The 22,603-nt window shown below is 36.6% G+C and overlaps 1 protein-coding gene across 1 annotated transcript in view; it reads left to right on the top strand.

The window, feature by feature from the left end:
* The window catches only part of LOC132356533 (disintegrin and metalloproteinase domain-containing protein 5-like), a 152,673-nt gene extending 130,851 nt beyond the window's left edge, over positions 1–21,822 (top strand). Inside the window, exons 19-22 of the mRNA XM_059909383.1 lie at positions 8,324–8,483; positions 9,735–9,785; positions 15,915–15,969; positions 21,709–21,822. Of these exons, the coding sequence (XP_059765366.1) occupies positions 8,324–8,483; positions 9,735–9,785; positions 15,915–15,969; positions 21,709–21,822 (380 nt within the window). The remainder of the gene's footprint in view (positions 1–8,323; positions 8,484–9,734; positions 9,786–15,914; positions 15,970–21,708) is intronic.
* Positions 21,823–22,603: the final 781 nt, after the last annotated feature.

The raw sequence follows: 22,603 nt of genomic DNA, 5'->3' as shown, positions 1-22,603 counted from the left end.
TGGATGATTGTTTCCATATCTTGGCTGCTGTAAATACTGCTGCCATGACCATGGAGGTATATATATCTTTTTAAGTTAGTGTTTTCATTTCCTTTGGGTATATACCCAGAAGTCGAATTGCTGGATCATATGGTAGTTATATTCTTAAATTTTTTGAGGAACATCCATGTTGTATTCCATAGTGGCTAACCCAATTTACATTCCAACCAACACTGCATGAGGGTTCCCTTTTCTCAACATCCTCACCAACACTTGTTATTTCTTATCTTTTTGAGAATAACCATTCCGACAGGTGTGAGGTAATATCTTATTGTGGTTTTGATTTGAATTTTCCCAATGGTTAGCGATGTTGAGCATCTTATCATATACCTGTTGGCTATTTGGATGTCTTCTTTGGAAAAATGTCTATTCAAATCTTCTGCCCATTTTTTAATTGGATTTTTTTTTGTTGTTCTGCTCTTAAGTTGTACGAGGTCTTTGTATATTTTGGATATTAACCCCTTATCAGATGTATGATTTGCAAATATATTCTCCCATTCACTAGGTTGTCTTTTCATTTTGTGATAGTTTCCTTTGCTGTGAAATAGCTTTTACATTTGATGTTTTGCTACTTGTTGATTTTTGCTTTAGTTACCTTTGCTTTTGGTGTCAGATTCAAAAAATCATCACCAAGATTAAAGTCAAGGAGTTTACTGCCTATATTTTCTTCTAGGAGTTTTATGGTTTCAGGTCTTACATTCAACTCTTTAATCCATTTTGAGTTAATTTTTATGTATGGTATAAGATAGTGGTCCAGTTTCACTCTTTTACATGTAGCTGTTCAGTTTTCCCAACACAATTTATTGAAGAGACTATCCTTTCTAGATTGTATATTTTTGACTCCTTTGTTATATATTAATTGACCATACATGCATGGTTTATTTCTAGGTCCGAATTATTTTTGGCATGTTGTACAATATGCTATGTTTTGGTTACTTACGTATCTAATCTAGTTGTATATGTTCTTCCATCTGTCACTAGGAACAGCCATTTAGCCTTCTTGTTCAGTGATGTCTGGGTCATGCTGGTGTTAGTACTGTCATCATTCTGATTTTCATTATCTGAGCTCTTAGAAAACAAGATCACAATATTGACAATATGAAAAATTAGTGCTATCTTGACACAAAGCACAACAGTTAATCCACAGACTAAGTCAAAGATGTACTGTTCACATTAATGATTTCAATACCCTTAGGTTGCACACTTAAGTCACATCACTCAGAGTGAACCACAGATCACAATTGGCAACATCAGTAGTCAGAGTTAAAAACAGCAACAGCAACTGCAGGTAATCTATGCTATATTCACTTGACACCAAAACAATGTTGCTTTTAGTTCCTGGGTATTTTTTTTAAGCTTCTGTATGAATTTTGTTTTTTCCTTCCAAACTTCCAAGCCAGTTTCTAAGAATCAGAAAATTTCCCATCCTGTTAATGGATGCCCCGGTACATAAGGCTTTCCTTACAACACTTGGAACAGTGCCAGGCCAACAATCATGGTTAGTTACCCTAGGCCACTTTAGGTCCAAATGGCAGTACTGTGGTTGCACCTGAGCCTGGGCTCAGAGGAAACCTTCCAATACAACTAGTTTCTTTTAGTTAGCTGCTGTAGGCTGTATTCATCCCTTCTATTCTGGGGCCTGTAGGTCTACCCCAAAAGCCCTGGGCTGGTATGCCAGCTGACTGCCTGTTCTGTGCCCAAATTATCTCCCTGGGGCCCTGTACCCAGTCAAGGAAGCCCTGGGCTGCTGATGGGCCTGGACTCAATGTGGGAGAAGCCCTTGTGATGCTGAATGCATTTGGGGGCATAAAGAGTTTGAGAGGCAAGGTGATCCCAAGGAATCCAAGTTTGCTTTATATCCTCATTTTATTTATTTTGAATATCACTGACTTATGTTAACAGAATATGGCCTGGAAAAACCTCAAATTATGGAATTTATCCTGGCCTTATTTGTAACCAGTACATTATTGACTTTTGTTAATAGTTCATGGATATTTTCAAAGAACGTATAATCTGTTTTTACAGCATTACATACATAGATAAAACATATGTACATAATTAAATATAATTAAATATATATGTGATTGTGTGTATGAGTTAACTTGTTTGCATATTCTAGAATCTAAATCTTCATATATTTTTGTTAACTTGTCTACTTGATATATAAAATTTATACATCAAGTTTATTTAATCTTATAATCTTTCTTTTAATAATTTTTATATAATCTTAACCCCAGAAGTTAACCACTACTAATATTATATATTATTATTGACTTTCAGGTGTTATTATCAACCTTTTAAATCTATGACAAACCAATAGTAAAAAAAATTCCACTCGCATTTCTTTAATTTCATGAGGCTTCCCATTTATCTTATGGTTGTAGGAAATTTATAATTATTGTGCATATTTTTCTTTCATTACCCTTGACACTTCTAGTGATATTTTTGACCTTTTCTAACACATATACATTTTTATATGTATATGTTTAATTGTTAAATATGCATAACATAAAATTTACCATTTTAACCATTATTAAATGTACGAATCAGTGGCATTAAATATATTGGTGTACATTGTTGTAAACCCACCATCCATCTCCAGAACTCTTTCATCTTGCAAAACTGGAACTCTGTATTCATTAAATGATAACTCCCCATTCCTCTCTTCCTCAACCCCTGGAGGCCACCATTCTATTTTCTGTTTCTATGAATTTGACCACTTTCACATACCTTATAAAAGTGGAATTATACATTATTTGTCCTTTTATTTATGGTTTATTTCACTTAACATAATGTCTTCAAAGTTCACCCATGTTGTAGCATGTCAAAATTTTGTTCCATTTTAAGGCCATGTAATATTCGATTGCATGTATACATCACATTTGGTTTATCCATTGATCTGTTGATGGATACTTGGCTTACTTCCACCTTTTGACTATTGTGGATAATGATGCTGTGAACATGGGTGTACAAATATCTGTGTGAGTCCATGCTTTCAATACTTTGAGTATACACCTAAATGTGGAATTGCTGGATAATATAGTAATTCTATATTTAACTTTCTGAGGAACAACCAAACTCTTTTTCATAGAGGCTGAATCATTTTACATTCTCGTCAATGAGTTTTCCAATTTCTCCATATCCTCACCAACTCTTCTTTTTATAGTAACCAACCTAATGAGTGTAAAGTGATAACTCATTGTGGTTTTGATCTCTCTATGGATATAGCAGGATCTATGGATCAAAAATTACCAGTTTAATTTGTAAGAATATCATCATTTTGTTGAACATTGTTATCAGAAGATCTGTTGTATTTTAAATTGCTATTTTTAATTATAGGAAACCTGATTTTTGTGCATATATTTTATCAATGGACTATCATCATTTTCAAAAGACTTTTAGTTGATTTTTTTAGGGGGTTGATATTTTTTAAATGATATGAACTGAAATTAATAATAATTTTGCCGCAGCTTTTTAATAATAATTTTCCTTCCTTTCCTCTTCTTCAGTTAATTTCACCTTCTCTCTCTCTCTCATTTCATAATTGTATTGGGTAATCCATTCAGAATAGCAGGAAATCATCGTGAAAGAGGCGATCATTACTTCTTAGGAATACTTCTAATATTGTCTCATGAAAAGGCTGCTCCTTTTGATTCAATATTTATCTTGTTGAGAAAATACTTATCTCTCCCAATTTTATTTAAAATCAGGAATGTATTTTGGGCTTTATTAGATATGTGGAAGGCATCTATTGAACTGATTATATTGTGTCTTATATTGCCTTTGAAGATTTTCTAATACTAAACCATCTTGTCTTCTAGCCTGAAGTTCTCTAGACTATTAGGTAATGAATATTGCTAGGAAGGAAAGTTTTTTTGAAGTACAGTCAATTTACAATGTATTAGTTTCACTTACAGCGTAGTGATTCAAAGTTTTTATAGATTATAGTCCATTTAATGTTATTAGGATATTGGCTATATTCCCTGTGCTGTACAAATATAACCTTGTAGCTTATTTTCTACATAGAAGTTTGTACCTTTTCATCCCTTTCCCGTCCCCCCTTCCCACTCTCCACTGGTAATCACTTGTTTGTTTGGTGTTCCACAGCTAGTTCTCCCTTCAATGGATGGCCTAGGGAATAAATGACCTCATCCATTCTTTCATGAAAATACACTATTAGTCTGCTTGGTTGCCATAACAAAATGCCACAGACTGGGTATCTTAAACAATAGAAATTTATTCTCTCACAGCTGTGGAGGCTGGGAACCCATGATCAAGGTGCTGGCAAATTCGGTTTCTGGTGAGAGCTCTCTTCCTGGCTTGCAGATGGCTGCCTTCTCGCTGAGTCCTCTGTGTGTGTGCAGAGAGAAAGCTCTCTGGTGTCTCCTCATCCTCTTATAAGAACATCAGTTCTATCAGATTAGGACCCCACCCTTATGATCTCAACCCTAATTACTTCCCAAAGGCCTCATTTCCAAATACCATCACACTGGGGTTTAGGAATTCAATTCAGCATATGAATTTGGGGGAACACTATTCAATCCATAACATTCCATCGTATGGCCCCCCAAATTCATGTCCTCCTTTTATGCAGAATGCGTCCACCCCATCTCAGTAGCTCCAAAAGTCTTAACCCGTTTCAGTACAAATTCCAAATACAGCGTCCCTTCTAAATATCATCTAAATCAGGAATGGGTGCGACTTGAGGTATGATTCATCTTGAGGCAAAATCCCTCTCCATTTATGAACGTGTGAAATCAGACAAGTTATGTGCTTCCAAAAAACAAAGGTGAGACAGGCATAGGATAGACATTCTTGTTCCTAAAGGGAGAAATTGGAAAGAAGAAAGGGGTGACAGATCCCAGTAAATACAAATAAAACCTAGCAAGGCAAAGTCAATTCGATTTTAAGGTTGGAGGATAATCCTCTTAGGTTTGATGTTCTGCCCTCCAGGCCCATTGAGGTAGCAGCATAACCCCAGAGCCTACAGTAGAGTCTACCCCACTCCTTCAGCTCTGGATAGAGGCCCCATCCATACTGCTCTTTGGAGTAGCCCTGCCCCTCTCAACCACTGGGCGGGGGAGCTTGGCTGGTCAAAACCGAGGAGGGGACAGCTCCTGGACCTGTGATGGGGGAGGAAGCCTTGATGATCTCTGAATCACCTTCCCATCCTTCTCTTTTCTTGAAGGATAAAGTATATTGGCAGCCACATAGCTCTATTACCCCGTGCTGTTCCCTTTGGTCCAACCTGGCAATGTTTCTGCTGGTGTAATCTCATCCTTATTCCTGACTTTTCCTGAGGTGGTTCGCATGCACAGTCTCTTTATCAGATGATTTTTCCATCCACACTTTTGGTATGTTCTCTCTAAAATATGTTTCCCATTTTTTGCAATATGGATAGACTGAGAATTCTCCAAATCTTTAAGTTCTGGTACCTCCCTGTGTAACGCTTACTTCTTCAATTTATCTCCTCGTCTCACATATTACTATAAGCAGTCAGGAGTACCCAGACTACATCTTCAACATTTTGCTTAGAAATCTTCTCAGCTAATTATCCAGTTTCGTGGCTCACAAGTTCTATCTTCCATAAAACACGAGGTTACAATTTAGCCAAGTTTTTTGCCACTTTACAGCAGGAGTTGCCTTTTCTTAATCATTGTCCTTTTCTGTCTAAAATCTCACCAGAGACAACTTTCATGTAAATATTTCTACCACCATTCTGTTCATGATTATCTTTGTACTCTCTAAGAAGATGTAGGCTTTCTCTCCTGCTCTCCTCTTTTCTCCCTGAGCCCTCACCAGAGTTGCTTTCACCATCCATGTTTCTACCAACAGTCTCTTCAGATTAATCTAGGAGTTTTCTAAAATGTGCCTCAAAATTCCTCTAGCCACTACCCATTACGAGTCCCAAAGCCATTTCCACATATTTAGGTATTTGTTATAACAACACCCTGCTTCTTGGTACCAAAATCAAAATTCTCCAGAGAAACAGGATCAATAGTATGGAGAGAGAGAGAGAGAGAGAGAGAGAGAGAGATGTTTTAGAAGGAATTGATTGGCTCATGTGATTACGGAGGCTGACAAATCCCAAGATGTGCAGAGTGAGTCAGTAAACTGCAGCCCCAGGAGAGCCGATGGTGCAGTTTTTATGTGAAGGGCAGCAGGCTTGAAGGTCAGGAAAAGCTGGTGTCTCAGTTTGGGTACCTCAGGCAGGAAGAATCTTCCCATATCCACTGGAGGGTCAGTGTTTTTGTTTTATTAAGGCCTCCAGGATGAGGCCCACCCACATTAAAGAAAGCTACTGCTTTCTTTACTCAGTCTACTGATTTAAATGTTAATCTCATTTAAAAACACCCCATAGAAACACCCAGAATAATATTTGACCAAATAATCTGAGGCCATCGTGGCCCAGTCAAACAGATACATAAAATTAACTGTTACATGTATGAACAGTGTTTGCTAGAGAAAGATAACAGGAGTCCCTCTCTATAAAATATTTTTGGCAGGATATACTCATCCGTATACATAGATTATTCTAAATAAACCTGGAGTTACTGATTTATGGTAGAATAGCTGGCTGGAGAAACTGGGTAATCATGTAAACTGTGTAACTAACAGTGCAAAAGTGAAATGACTATTTACGAGCAATCTTGTGTCTACTTTACACAAAGCTCTCCATCTGTGTTTTCTGTACTCAATCTGAATATGGCACAGGGTGGAGGATAGGGAAGCTTTGGGAGCTGCCGCTGATGCATGCTGGATCCAGGGGAAAATCTTTTATTTCTATACCTGATATTTACCCATAAAGTTTGGTATGGGTAAGATCTATGTTTTGGGGAGTTTGATATGACAGTTAAACGCTTGAGTCATAAAGGCTAAGACACTTTGGGGTCATAAAAGGAAGGAGGTGAAAAACCATGAATAAAAGTTAAATGACTGGATGATTCCCTGAGGCATCTTTAGAAGGAGGTAGAAGCCTTGAGGCAGATTATTGGGGACTAGTTTAACCAATGGGAAATGGGGACTCTGAGTAATTAATTTAATGAAGATCACCAAACTGAGAGGAGAGTTAGTAGAAAATATTCTTTGTTGACTGTTATAAATAAGTAGTGCTTGTTAAAACTAGACAGTGTAAGTGAAAGAAGTGAGACCAATTTTTCCTACTTAGACTTCCAAGGCCACCTGGGCATATATTACATTCATTTTCAAATAACCCATGTGGTATCACTGATTACCCGGAAGACTATACACGTAGCTGAGAATCAATCTGCAGTATATGGCCAGAGAGGCTGATCTCTTCATCTGATTCACTTGTTTTCTAATTACAAATATCATGTAATCTTTGTCTCGAAGATACTGGGAACCCCAAGCACATGCACAAAGCTGACTGAAAAAGAAAATGTTGCTCCTACTTTGAACTCGCTTAAAACAAACACATGGGGGGAAAGGGAGAAGTGCTGGGACAGTAGTAAGAGGAGTATTTTGAGCCTCAGCGATCATCCACACTGTAGCTGGGGAGTTGCTCTTCCAACTCTCAGCTCCTCCAGTGTGGCAAAGAAGTGATAGAGTCACAGTTCATATCAAATAAAAGGAAGCATACCAACAAATTGTGGAGAGAGCAGAACTCGATACATTATGAATCCGGAAAGGTGAATGCAGATGTCAGCTGAGAATCTACAAGAACAGATGAGGAAAATGTAGATATTAGCACTAGTCAGTCAGAAGTGGGTCAAAGCCAAACTTAGCCATGCATTCTATAAAATAATTCTAGAGCCATTTTAACAATTTCCTATTGCTGCATATTTGACATATTTGATTAACGAACTTAAATAAGTTATTTAGAGACTACTGATTTTTAATTTTTAGGAAAAAAATTGTAGTAATGTAAGAGAAATTAAATGCCAGATACCCCAGATTGAATTCTCACATGCAGGTACAATCCAATACTCTTTGTGATATACATGTTTGAGCCTCGGAAACCCTGTATCAGAACAGAATTGAAGAAATATTTGCAAGTATTAAATATGTGGTCCATGAAAGAACATTACCTTCAATCAAGGAAATCACCATATGGTGGAAGTTTGAAAACTCAAAAACATCAGTAAAGCTCTAGTAACAGCCTATTTTATATATTAGTTTAGGTTTTCAGATTTTATTATATTCACAGTCTATGTGAATGAAATGTTTAGTTTTGGGGAATATTGTTGGTAATGATACCCCTCCACCTTTTGATTTGGTTAATAAAATCTCTGACATAATTTGAAATGGTTGCTTTCCATTCTAGGTAAAAAGCTTTTGCCGGAGAGATCTCACAGTCATCCAAAACACAGATTTCAACTCATTTTCTACATTTCTCTACCTGTGTTCATCATTACTATTGCTGTTATAATAAGGCAGAGTAAAATAAGGGAGCTATGCTACAGAGGAGAACCTGAAAGTGAGAGGTATATATGTTTTAATTCTTATTAAATTAAGTAAGTCAAGAAAGAAGTAGTCAAGTTTCATCAGGAATAAGCTAAGACTGTAGGTAAAACAATAGGAGGATGGCCCAGGGATACATTTCAAACTAGCTTGGTGTTTTCATGTTTTCAATGGTTTTACTCATTACTAAAACCATTCGTTTTACCACCAGTATCACTTGAGGAGGAGATATGGGTGCCAAGGGTATTGTGGAGGTTTATTCAGCCTCTTAATCCACTGACTCTGTCTAAATAGTCATATTGTCCATGAACTTCATGAGAATAACACTGCATTTAAAAAGTAAATAAATAAATAAAAATTTAAGATATAGATCCTCAGACCAGTGGTAAATAACTTTATCAGAACACCCCACTCAACTAGAGATAATATCTATGAACCTGCCTGCATAATATTTATTTTCCTAATTATTGCTGATTTGTCCAGTCATTTCTCAACTAGAAATTACATGTGTAATTCATACTAATCAGGTTAGGAGACAGGAGGAAGCATCATGAAGTGGGGAGAAAATTATATTTAGCCTCAGAAAACCTGGTTTCAACTCCTAAATCTTGCATATCTTGCTAATTATGATATCTTGAGCAAGGGATTTAATCTTTATGTTCTTAAAATTATTCTCTATAACTCTATAAAATGTGAGATAATAGCTTTCCAATGTATCATAAACTTTTGGGTACACCAAATTAATGAGTGAAATCATCATATTATCTGTAATCAGTTACACAACTATTTAAACATCATTATTGAGCCCCTTATTCATAATTTACTGTATTCTTCCAGAGAGGTATTTACCTCTAGTTTTACCTTCCAAGAAGTGATATGAAGAGAAAATCTGAGTATGTTATGAGAGGATGAAAGAAATCTGTAGAAATATATGGAAAAATTAACTGAAATTTTTGACTGCTACTTTACGGTTTTGGTTTAATTTGGCCTGAGGAGTTAGTGATATCATAGAATCAGGGGGCCTATCTGTAAAAATTGAGTAAATGTAAAATGAGGATGAGAGGATTTTGTTGACAAAGCAAGGTGGCTGATGGCATTTGTTCTAATATTGAGATGGTACCAGTTTTATTTGTTTTATTTTGCTGGAAGGAGACATTTTATGTAGTGAATCACTCTGTTTCTTTGAAGAACATTTTTTGTTCAAATAGTCACTTAATTGTTCAACATTTTTTAATTTCCCCACTTATTTAAAATAAACTTTATCAATGTTATAGATCTGTGTCGGAAGAAAGCAGCAGTAACAGCGAGTTGTCACTCAGTGTAAGGTGAGTGTAGAATGAGTGATTGATTAACCACTTGGCATCACATCTTTTGATCATTGTTGAATGAGCACTTAAAAATTGTTAGCTTGAAACCAAAACATTTGTTAATAATATTCTTTATGGTTCCCATTGTAGGTGATTTTATAATACTAAACAATAAAACTTGATTTCATTATGTCTCAACCTCTCCTCCCTGACCTACACCAAAGGAGTGATTTTTGTGCACCCACACGAGCATTTATGACCACATAAATTTTAGGATTCTTTTTTTTTTGAGGTTTGGTAAGCAACACTTATATGTTGATGACATTTTACTGCCACGTAAAAAGAGGACTGATATTATAAAAATGTCAGATGTGCTTATAGTTATAATGTTATCTCAGAAAAAAATTATTGCTAATAAGATAGAGCCTTGGAGTTTTCATTCATTTTACTGTCATAAGGTCTCAAATAACAACCAAACTTTACACATCAAGGAATGAAGAAAAGAACAAACTAAGCCCAAAGTAAGTGAAAGGAAGGAAATAGTAGAAGTTAGAGGAGATATGAACAAAATGAAGAAGAAAAAAGCAATTTTAAACATCAACAAAAGTAAGCATGTTTTTTGAAAAAAGAAATAAAGAAATAAATCTTTAGCTAGACTATCTAACACAAAAAGAGAGAAGACTAATATAAATAAAACCAGAAATAAGAGGGGAGACGTTACAAATGATACTACACAAATAATCTTTTTATAGTTTATAGTTCATGAAAGATTACTGTGAATATTTGTATGCTAAGAAACTGAAGAACCAAAAAGAAATGAATATATTCCTGGAAACATACAACCTGCCAAGATTAAATCATGAAGAAATAGAGCAGATTAAAAACTAGTTAAGGAGACTGAAACAGTAACTAAAACCCTCCCAACACAGAAAAGCCCAGGACAGATTGGCTTTACTGGTGAATTCTACCAAACATTTAAAGATGAATTAAAGCCAATATTTCTAAAATTCTTCCAAAAAGTAGAAAAGGAGGTAACACTTACAAACTCATTTTATGAGGCCAGCATTACTCTGATACCAAAACTGATAAGGACACTACAGAAAAAGGAAACTACAAGCTAATATCTGTGATGAATATAGATGCAAAAATTCTCAACAAAATACTAGCAAACCAAGTTCAACAGCACATGAAAAGGATCATACACCATGAGAAAGTGATATCATGGGAGTGCAAGGATGGTTCAACATATGAAAATTAATCAGTGTGATACACCCACCACATTAACAGAATGAAGAATGAAAATGACAAGATCGTCTCAATAGATATAGAAAAAACGTTTGGCAAAATTCAAAATGTTTTTCTGATATATTCTTTCCACAAATTAAGAATAGAAGGAATTTACAACATGATAAAGGCCATATATGAGAAGCTCACCGCAAACATCATAGTCAAAGTGAAAACGTTGAAGCATTTCCTCTAACATCAGGGACAAGGTGAGAATGCCCACTGGCACCATATGTATTCAACCTAGTACTGGAAGTATTAGCCAGAGCAATTAGGCGACAAAAGACATCTACATCAGAAAGGAAGAAGTGAAGTTGTTTTTGTTTTCAGATGTCACGTTCTTACACATAAAAAACCCTAAAGATTCCACAAAAAAGTATTAGAACTAATAAACAAGATTAGTAAAACTGCCAGCTACAAAATCAATGTACAATAATCAGTTACATTTCTATATACTAAAACTAAACTATCTTAAAATGAAGTTCAGAAAACAATCCCATAGATAATTGGATCAAAAAATAAAATACTTAGGAATAAACTTAACTAAGAATGTGAAAGACTCATGTACTGATAACTACAAGAAAGCAGTGAAAGAAATGGAAAGACATCCTGTGTTCATGGACTGAAACAATTAATATTGTTAAAATATCCATACTACTCAAAGTTATCTACAAATTCAATGAAACCCTTGTCAAAATTCCAATGGCATTTTTCACAGAACTATTAAAAAAAATTCTAAAATTTATGTGGAACCACAGAGGACCCTCAATAGCCAAAACATTTTGAGAAGGAACAAAGCTGGATGCATCATATGTCCTGATTTTAAAATATATTGCAAATCTACTGTAATTAAAACAGTATGGTACTGTTATAAAGACAGATAAAGACCAGTGGAACAGAATAGAGAGCCCAGGATTCAATCCCCACATAGATGGTCAAATTATCTTTGAAAGGGTACCAAGAATATGCAGTGGGACATGGTGGTGGGAAAACTGGATAGCCGCATGCAAAAGAATGAAATTGAACCCTTACATCATACACAAAAATCAACTCAAAGTGGATTAAAAGTGACCCCAAAGTGTAAAACTCCTAGAAGAAAACATAGGGGGGAAACTTCATATCATTGTTCTTCGCAATGAATTTTTGGGTTGATACCAAAAGTACAAGCAACAAAAGCAAAAAATAGACAAGTGGGGCTCCATCAAACTAAAAAGCTTCTGCACAGCAAGGGAAACATTTAATAGAGTGAAAGAGCAACCTATGGAATGGGAGAAAATATTTGTAAACCATGTATCAGAAAAAGGGTTAATAACCAAAACACATAAGGTACTCCTACCATCGAAACAAAAAAGAAAATAAAACCTGATTTTAAAATGGGCTGAAGACTTGAATAGATGCTTCTCCCAAAATACCATACTTAGAGCCAACAGATATAGGAAGAGGTAGCTCAGATCACTAATCATCAGGGAAATTCAAATCAAAACCACATGAGGTATTACCTGTTAGAATGGCTATTATTAAAAAAAACCCACAAAAGTCAACAAGTGTTGGCAAGGATGTGGAGAAATTGGAATCATTGTACAATGTTGGTGGGAATGCAAGATATTGTGGCCACTGTGCAAAACTGTTGGAGATTCCTCAAAAAATTAAAAATAGAACTACTGTATGACCCAGCAATCCTACTTCTGGATATTTTTCCAGAAGAATTGAAATCAGGAACTCAAATCAGTATTAGCATTTTCGTGTTCATTGAAGCACTACTTACAATAACCAAGATGTGGATACAAGCTAAATGTCCATCATTGGATGAATGGATAAAGAAAATGTGGTATATACATATAATGGAATGTTGTTCAGCCATAAAAAAGAAGGAAGTCCTGCATCTGTGACAACATAGATGAACCTTGAGGACATTATGCTGAGTGAAATAGGCCAGTCACAGAAGGACAAATAACTGCATGATTCCACTTAAGATATCTCAAATAGTGACGCTCATAGAACTGAGAGTAGAATGGTTGTTGCCTCAGGCTGGGATGACAGGAAAGTGGGATGTTGCTAATCAATGAGAATGAAGTCTCAATTGTGCAAAATCTAGAGATCTGCTGTACAACGTTGTCCCTATTGTTAAAAATGTTGTATGCTTAAATTTTTGTTAAGAGAGTAGATCTCATCTAAGTGTTCTTAAGAACAGTAGAAAAAAATTTTAAACCTTGAGGAAGTTTTGCTTCACAAAAGACACCCTTATGAAAGGGAAAAGGGAAGCCACAATGTGGGAGAAGATGTCTGTAATACATATTTCCAATAAAGGACTCATACTCAGAATATATACAGAATCCCTGCAAACCAGTAACAAAACGCGGGAAAGCCTAATAGGCAACATATTTGAAACAACGCTTCACAGAAGATGATATCAAAGGAGCTCAAAACATGAAAAATTGCTCAACATCATTAATCATCAGAAATAGACAAATTAAAATAAAAACGAGTGTCCCCTACACACCTATAAGAGTGGCTAAAATTAAAAGAACAGGCAACCTCAAGTGTTGGTTAGAATATCAAGCAACAAGGACTCTCACACACTGCAGGCAGGAGCATATATTTTATTACTTTAATACTTTTATAACAGTTCAGCATCTTCTAAAGCTATCAGGTTTCAATTAAGTTTATAACTTTAATTTTCATTTTTAAAACTATCATACTTACATTTTATATTTACTTTATATTATAACTAAACTTTTATTTCCTAGAATTTTGCAAAGGAGATTTTCCATAAATTTTGAGTCTAATTACCTAAAATATTTTTTCCTTTTCCATTTAATTTGAATCTGCTTGTCTTTACTTCTTTTTTTATACTTTTAACTTTAAATCTTATTCTTTTCTTTTCAAATATCAATAATCTGTATATAGGTAAGCTTCTGTATATTTAACATAAACTCACTAAATATTTTTTATATAAAAGGGTAGGAAAAATTGAGAAAAAGATTCTGAAATTCATATGAAAGGAAAGTAGGAATAACCAGGTAAACTTTAGAACTAACAATTAATTAAAATATAGATCTTTTTATTTTCAAAAAGCATCTTTCTGATTTTTAATGATTATCAAGTATTTATTAAAATATCTAAAATACCTAGGTATGTATATGAATTAAAAATAAATTTCTCATAATCACAATACCCAAAGAAAAGTTCCATTAACAATATAGATGTATATATTCTTAAAAAATTTTTCTAAAGAATAAACATAAAATTACTTACTTATACTTTTTTTTTTACTTAGAGACTGTTATGGGAAACTTTTATATCCTAAAATCTAGGCCTATATCATCATTTTGTGACAAATAGTATTCAACTTAAAAATGAAAAATAACATTTAAAAAAATCCATTATTATGAATATGTAAACTACTTCCAGTTTTTCTGTATTATGAATACCCTGTAATAAACATCCTTATATTATATAAATTATAATAGGCTAAATAATTAATAAATTATAAAGGCTATATAAATTATAGCCTCAGGAAAAATCCCTAGAAGAGAGATTGATCAAAGCGTAAATATAATATTTACATTCTTGCTTTTTGATATCTACTGCCAAATTACCTGGTTGTAATGATCACCACCAATCCATTTGTATCAAGTTGTAACCTTCATAAGTTAGTTATTTTTAGTCATTTGTACATTTGAGTGATGTGCTTTCTGAGTCATAACATATCTTAAATTTTACTTTCTTTCACTATCGCATTGAATTTTCTTTATTTTCCACTGTGTCACTTAGTAATGAGCTGTTTCTTAAATGAGTATGGCATAGAAAGAAATATATGTAATATAAAAGTAAGGGATTAGAAGCATTTTTGAGACTTCCTTTAGTATGAGGGATGCTTAGAGTACGTTTACCTTCTCCCATCTCTCTCTCCACTGATTTTTCTGTTATGTAAGTTGGGAGTTTAGACCTAGCCTAATGTTAATAAATTCCTGTTTTTTAAACATTATTTTCTTGGTTCCAAAAACATTTTATCGTTTTCAGTTTTCTGCTGAGGTTTACAACAAACATTTTGACTTTATTTTATGCTTAACTGTTTTCATTATTCATAATTCTGAAGGATTATTTTAGATTTTAATGACAGTAAGATTCTTTTTGGTCCAGAGAGCTTGGGATACCCAAATCTTGCCTTGACTCTCCTCTCTTGATTTATTCAATAAATTGCACGTGCTTGTGAGTGTGTGAATCATTCTGCTTCTTATTATAGTAGTACAAGTAATAAACATTCATTTAAAAATATTCAAAAGAATAAAAAAATAATCATCATTAATCTTAGCACCTAGGATGATCATTTTAAAATATTTCAATATATATAGATGTACAGACGTGTGTGTGCCTATATGTTGGTGTTTTTATCTTTTATAACATGTGATTGTACTCAGAAATATCACAATTTTTCTTTTTTATTCTAAGCTAAAATCAGTTTATATACTTAGAATGGAAATTTAAAGGCACTTTGCTTTATTGACCTAAATAGTTACCAAAAATAGATAAACACTTAGGATATTTTAGGAAGCCACTCTAGTAGAAGACTAAGAAAAAAAAAAAAAGAAATATGTGGGCTCAAAAAAAAAATAATAATAACACTGGTATTTTGTGTTGTGCTTTGTCTTGTTTTCCCTCACAGTAACAGTCTCTAACAATCTTGGCCTGAAGAGAGGATGGTACCAAATAAATCACCAGAAACTGGCCTAAACCAAGAAGGAAAAAAACATATTTCTCCCTCGCCTCTGTTGTCACTGCTGAGGGTTTAAATTATGAAATAATAAATCATCTGCACCTGAATCACCTGAATTATATCTGGTGTTTTCTCTGTATTTTCAGTTCCAACTTCCAACCTATCTACTCTAACTTGAATCCAGAAAAGGCTCTGAATCAGGTAAAAGCAGCCGAAGACCCTCACCCCATAAAGCCCTGAGGGCCTGCCAGGTGTGCCTCATGACCGCAGGATAGAGAGCATCGCTTTTCCTTTCTGCTCTTCAGGTTGACCTGAATCTCCTCCCCAACCCAACAGTCTTACCTTCCTCCTTCCTTGCAGAGCTCCTAAACTTCAGCTAGCCTGTGACTTGTCCCAGTGGCATTTACTCAGATAGGAGTTGAATCCAGTGTTGCTCTTGTTACTGCTTCTCCTCTTTGAAAGCTGTATACCCGCTTTAGTGTATTCAGATTCCTTTTTTTTTTATTTATTAATTTTTAGTGGAGTATGGTTGCTTTACAATGTTGTGTTAGCGTCCACTGCACAACAAAATGAATCAGCCATACACATACAGATATCCCCTCCCTTTTGGACTTCCCTCTCATTTAGATTACCACAGTGCATAAGGTGGAATTCCCTGTGCTATACAGTATGTTCCCATCAGTTGTCTATTTTATACATAGTATCAATGTATGTGTGTCAGTCCCAGTCTCCCAATTCCTCCCACCCCACCCCTTTCCCCCTCTATTCCTTATTATAGAGTCATTATTGATTATTTGTGTCAACAGTTTTCAGATGGCTTAGATTCCCGCTAAGCAAGACCTACCTATGTCATGCATTTTTCTTTAGTATTTTTATAGTATGTACGAAAGACTATTTTAATTTTCATTGAATTTTCCTCTTTGATCCATGGATTAATTAGAAAAGTATTATATCAAATATTTGGGGATTTTTATATTTTTATAATATATTTGTCTTAAATTAACTTTCATTAGAGAACATAATCTGAAATATTTCGGTCATGAGAAATTGGTTAAGAGTTATACCTAAGCATGTGGTATATATCATTAAATCTTTTTTTTTTTTAAAGACTTTTAAAATTTTATTTTATTTATTTATTTATGGCTGTGTTGGGTCTTTGTTTCTGTGCGAGGGCTTTCTCTAGTTGCGGCAAGCGGGGGCCACTCTTCATCGCGGTGCGCGGGCCTCTCACTATCGCAGACTCTCTTGTTGTGGAGCACAGGCTCCAGACGCGCAGGCTCAGTAATTGTGGCTCATGGGCCCAGTTGCTCCATGGCATGTGGGATCTTCCCAGACCAGGACTCGAGCCCGTGTCCCCTGCAATGGCAGGCAGATTCTCAACCACTGCGCCACCAGGGAAGCCCTAAATCTTTTATACATATTTAAAATGTGTATTTTGCAGAGGTTGGGTATACTGTTCTCTATATGAGGTAGGTCATGTGTTTTCATCATATTTTTCAAATCCCTCACTATATTTGTTGATTTTTCTAATTTTTTTCTGACAATATTTGCTTTATGTGTATTGAAGTTATATTAAGATTTATAAAATATTATAATTTTTGTGACTTTTAATTTTATGTGTCACCTTAACTGGGCTAAGGGATGCCCAGATAGCTGATTAAAACATTATTTCTGACCATTTCTGTGAGGGAGTCTCTGGAAGAGATTAGCATCTGAGTCAGAAGACTGAGTAAAGGCCACTCTCAAGGATGCTGGTGGGCAGCATCTAATCCACTGAGCTCCTGAATAGAATAAAAGGACAGAGGAAGATTGAATTTGCTCTGTGCTTGATTTGAGACTTCTATTTTCTCCTGCTTTCAGACATTGGCACTCCTGCTTTTCAGACTGGGACTTATACTGTCACCAACCCAATTCCCATTCTAGACTTTCAGACTTGGGCGGAATTCATCATCAGCTTTCCTGGTTCTCCAGTTTGTAGATGGCAGATCATGGGATTTCTTGGCCTCCATAACCACATGAGCCAATTCCTATAATAAATCTCATGTCTCTCTCTCTCTCTCTCTCTCTCTATATATATATATATATATATAATCTCCTATTCTGTTTCTCTGGAGAACCCTGACTAACTGACTAATACAGTTTTGGGGACTTAAAGGATGAGTTTTCTGAATTGGTTTTGGGATTCCTGGAACTGGCTTTGTAATCTGATTAAGTTTAAAGATGCTATTGACTCGGGGACTTCCCTGGTGGTCCAGTGGTTAAGACTTTGCCTTCCAATGCAGGGGTGTGCATTTATTCGATCCCTGGTCAGGGAGCTAAGATCCCACATGCCTCGTGGCCAAAAAACCAAAACATAAAACAGAAGCAATATTGTAAGAAATTCAATAAAGACTTAAAAAAAAAAAATGGTCCATATCAAAAAAAAAAAAAAAAAGGTGCTGTTGTGTCTATTTCCAGTAGTAAAAAGAGCACTGATAGTCCATGGAACGAACTGTTTACAGAGATATGCAAAATATCTGCTTTGGATACTTCTAATCAACCACTTATAGGAAGAAAGGAGCCACGTGACTCTATATGACATTTTTGGAAAACTAAGGAATATAATAACATTGGTTGATTTCTCCTAATGTTGCTGGACAATATGGGGAAAGAAAAAGATAAGTTCAGAGATCTGAATTCCCAGGTCAAGTGTAGCGTAAATGACCTAAAGGCTTCCTGGTGTGCCCTGAAGAAAGGACTTATCTCCTATAGCCCCAGGGCTGAAATTGCTGAAAATTACATGGAGAACATCATCCTGGCTGATTTATAATGCAAGTTGACCTCCTAGCCTCACAGGGTGTCTGTTGTCAAAGTGAGGGCATTCATTGGGAAAGAATGAGACCCTATGAGGTGGGATGGGGATGTGTTGGAATATGCTGTTGAAGCTAGGGACATTGACCCCCTAAATCCTGATGAGTCCTCATCGTGCAAGAGGCCTCCCAGCCTCATTGATATTGGCCTCCCCATCCTCAGCAGAAGTCTTCTCCCCAACCCCAGTGGAATTGACCTTCTCACCCACAGTGTTGTCTCCACCCACGGTGGTTTCAGCCTTTCCACCTCAATTTGAGGGAATTAACCCTGAGGAAATGGTCTTGGACTCAAGACACTGCTGATTCTCCTCAGGACTGACCCCCACCATCCTTCTTTGCTTCTAGACCTATAACTAGACTGAGTCTAAGCAGATTCCTGAAGGTGAGGTGAACTACACTCCAAAAGAACTAATTGAGTTCTCTGATTTATATAAGCAGACATCGAGAGAAGCCCTGTGGGAAGGGATATTAAGGGTGTGGGATAACAGTGGAAGGAACATAAGCTTGCATCAAGCCAAATGTATTGACATGGGCTCACTAAGACGAGATTCTGCATTTAATGCTGCAGCTTAGGAGTTAAAAGTGCTCTAACAGTTCGGTTGGTTAGCCAAAACATAGACCAAAAATAGCCATGATGAGCAAATTGTAAATGTCCAACCTCCTCTGATTTAATTTAGAGAAAGAGATTCAGAGGTTAGTGTCACCATCAAGGACTTGAAAGATGTACAGGTGGTGGTTCCCACCACATACTCATTCAACTCTCCTATTTAGCCTGCAAAGAAGACAGATGGATTTTGGAGAATAACCATAGATTACATTAAGCTTAACCAGGTGCTGACTCCAATTGCATCTACCATACCCGTTGTGGTTTCATTGCTTGAGCAAATTAACACATCCTCTGGTCCCTGGTATGCAGCAGTTTGTTTCAGCAGGCAAAGTCAGCAATACACCTTCACTGTCCTACCTACCCGGGGTCTATCAACTCTCTAGCCCTATGTCATAATATAGATCTTGATCACCTTTCCCTTTCACAAGATATCATACTGGTCCATTACATTGATAACATGATGCTGATTGGACCTAGTGAGTGAGAAGTAGCAGCTATTCTAGACTTATCGGTAAGACATTTGCTGTCAGAAGGTGGGAAATAAATCCGACTAAAATTTTGGGGCCATCTATCTCGATTTCCAGTGAAATTTCTAGGAGATCAGTGGTGTGGGGCTTGTTGAGATACTCTTTTCTAAGGTGAAAGATAAATTTTTGATTCTGGACAGTCCTATAGCTAAGAAAGAGGTACAATGCCTATTGGGCTTCTTTGAATTTTGGAGACAGCATATTCCGCATTTGAGTGTGTTACTCCAACCCATTTGCCAAGTGACCCATAAAGCTGCTAGTTTTGTATGGGGCCCAGAGCAGGGGAAGGCTCTGCAACAGGTCCAGGCTACAATGCAAGCTGCTCTTCCACTTGGGCCACATAAGCCAGCAGATCCAATGGTACTTGAAGTGGGAAGTGGCAGATAGGGGTGCTGTTTGGAGCCTTTGGCAGGCCCCATATGTGTATCACGGTGCAGGCCATTAGGATTATAGAGAAAGGCCCTGACGTAATCTAAAGAGAACTATTTTCCTTTTCAAAAACAACTTTTGGTCAGCTACTGGTAGAGCCTTAGTAGAGACTGAACACTTGACCATAGGCCACCAAATTATACTGCAACCTCAGCTGTTGATCATAAACTGTTTTCTGACCACCAAGTCATAAAATTGGGCTGCACAGAAACATTCCATCATCACATGGAAATGGAAACTGTGATCAGGCCCGAGCAGGCCCTGAAGGCACAGGTAAGTTACAAGAAGAAGTGGAATAGATGCCTATAGTCCCAACTACCACTACAGTGCCTTCTCTCAGCTTGCATTTATGGACTCACAAGGAGTTCCCTATAATCAGTTGACAGAGGAAGAGAAGACTTGGGCCTAGTTTACAGATGATTCTGCCTGGTATGCAGGTACCACAGTAGCACTACAGCCCCTCTCTTGGACATCCTTGAAGGATAGTGGTGAAAGGAAATCCTATTAAAAGGGCAGAACTTCAGGCAGTGTACCTGGCTGTGCAATTTGCTTGGAAGGAGAAATAGCCAGACATACGATTATATACCAGTTCTGGGCTGTAGCCAATGGTTTGGCTGGATGATCAGGGACTTGGAAGGAATGTAAATGGAAAACTGATGACAAAATTATTTGGGGAAGAAGTATGTGGCTAGACCTCTCTGAATGGGCAAGAAACATGAAGATGTTTGTGTCCCATGTGAATGTTCACTAAGGGTGGCCTCAACAGAGGACAATTTTAATAATCAGGTGGAAATGATGACCCATTTTGTGGATACTAGTCAGCCTATTTCCTAGCCATGCCTGTTATCACCAAATGGGCTAATGAATAAAGTGATCATGGTGGCAGGATGGGCTTAGCAACCTGGCAGCACCACTGCTGAGTGCCTAATCTTCCAGCAGCAGAGGCCAACACCGAGCCCAGGATACGGCACCATTCTCAGGATGATCAGCCACCTACCTGCTGGCGGGTTGATTACATTGGACCACTTCCGTCAAGGAAGGGGCAGTGTTTTTTCCTTATTGGAATAGACACTCTGGGTTCAGATTTACCTTCCCTATATGTAATGCTTCTGCCAAAACTGCCATCCATTGATTGACAGGATGACTTACCCACCGTCACAGTATTCTACGCAGCATTGCTTCTGATCAAGGAACTAACTTCACAGCAAAAGAACTGCAGCAGTGGCCCTGGGCTCATGGAATTCACTCGTTCCCCACCATCCTGAAGCTGCTGGCTTGATAGAATGGTGGAATGGCCTTTTGAACACTCTACTACAGTGCTGGCTAAGTGGCAGTGTTTCTCAGGGCTGGGGCAAGGTTCTCCAGAAGACCGTCCAATATATGATGCTGTTTCTCCAATAACCAAGATTCATGGGTCCAGGAATTGAAGGGTGGAAAGAGGAGTGGCACCGCTCACTATTACCCCAAGTGATCCACTAGCAAAATTTTTGCTTCCTGTTTCCTGACTTTAAGTTCTGTTGGCCTAGAGGTCTTAGTCCCAGAGGGAAGAATGCTGTTGCCAGGAAACACAACAGTGATATCTTTAATTGGAATTAAGACTGCTACATGGCTACTTCGGTTCCTCATACCTCTGAATCAATAGGAAAACAAGGGAGGTAAGGTATTGGCTGTGGTTAATGATCTTGACTACCAAAGGGAACTGTACTACTACTCAACAATGGTAGTAAGGAAGAGTATGTATGAAATACAGGAAATCCTGTGGAATGTCTCCTAGTATTACCGTGCTCTGTAATTAAGGTCAGTGAAGAACTACAACTCCATCCAGGAAGGATTACTAATGGTGCAGACCTTTCAGAAATGAAGGTTTGGGTCAGCAAAGCAGCTCAGGTGCTTGATGAAGTCAAAGGGAATGCAGAGCGGAGAGTAGAAGAAGGTAGTTATAAATACCAGCTACAACCATGTGACTAGTTACAGAAATGCAGACTGTAATTTCACAAGTATATTCTCCTTATTTTGTTATGAATACATTTGTCTGTATATAAACATATATTAAGAAAATATCTTTGCTTTCTTTCCTCTCTTATTCCTTTATCATGTATCGACTTTATATAAGTATTTAAATATTTTAAATTTTATATCATGGTATTTAAGTTATAAAATATCAGGAGAAGAGTAAACATCACTCAAGGGTTTTATCTCCTCTTCTGGAAAGGAATTAGGGCATTTTTGGTTGTATGCAGGATAGTTATATCACTTTAGGCAGAGGTATGACCTTTATTTGGAGATTAAGTATGGCTTAAGGAGATGCATATGGGTGCCAAGTTGACAAGAGGGAGACTTGTCATGGTTAATTTCATGTGTCAACTTAGGGATGTCCAAATGTCTGATAAAACAGTATTTCTGGGTGTGTCTGTGTGTCTTGG

This window comes from Balaenoptera ricei, chromosome 21 (assembly GCF_028023285.1).
Source record: "Balaenoptera ricei isolate mBalRic1 chromosome 21, mBalRic1.hap2, whole genome shotgun sequence".
Taxonomy (NCBI): Eukaryota; Metazoa; Chordata; class Mammalia; order Artiodactyla; family Balaenopteridae; genus Balaenoptera; species Balaenoptera ricei.
The sequence above is the reverse complement of the archived record's forward strand: the minus strand, read 5'-3'. Positions and strand labels throughout refer to the sequence as shown.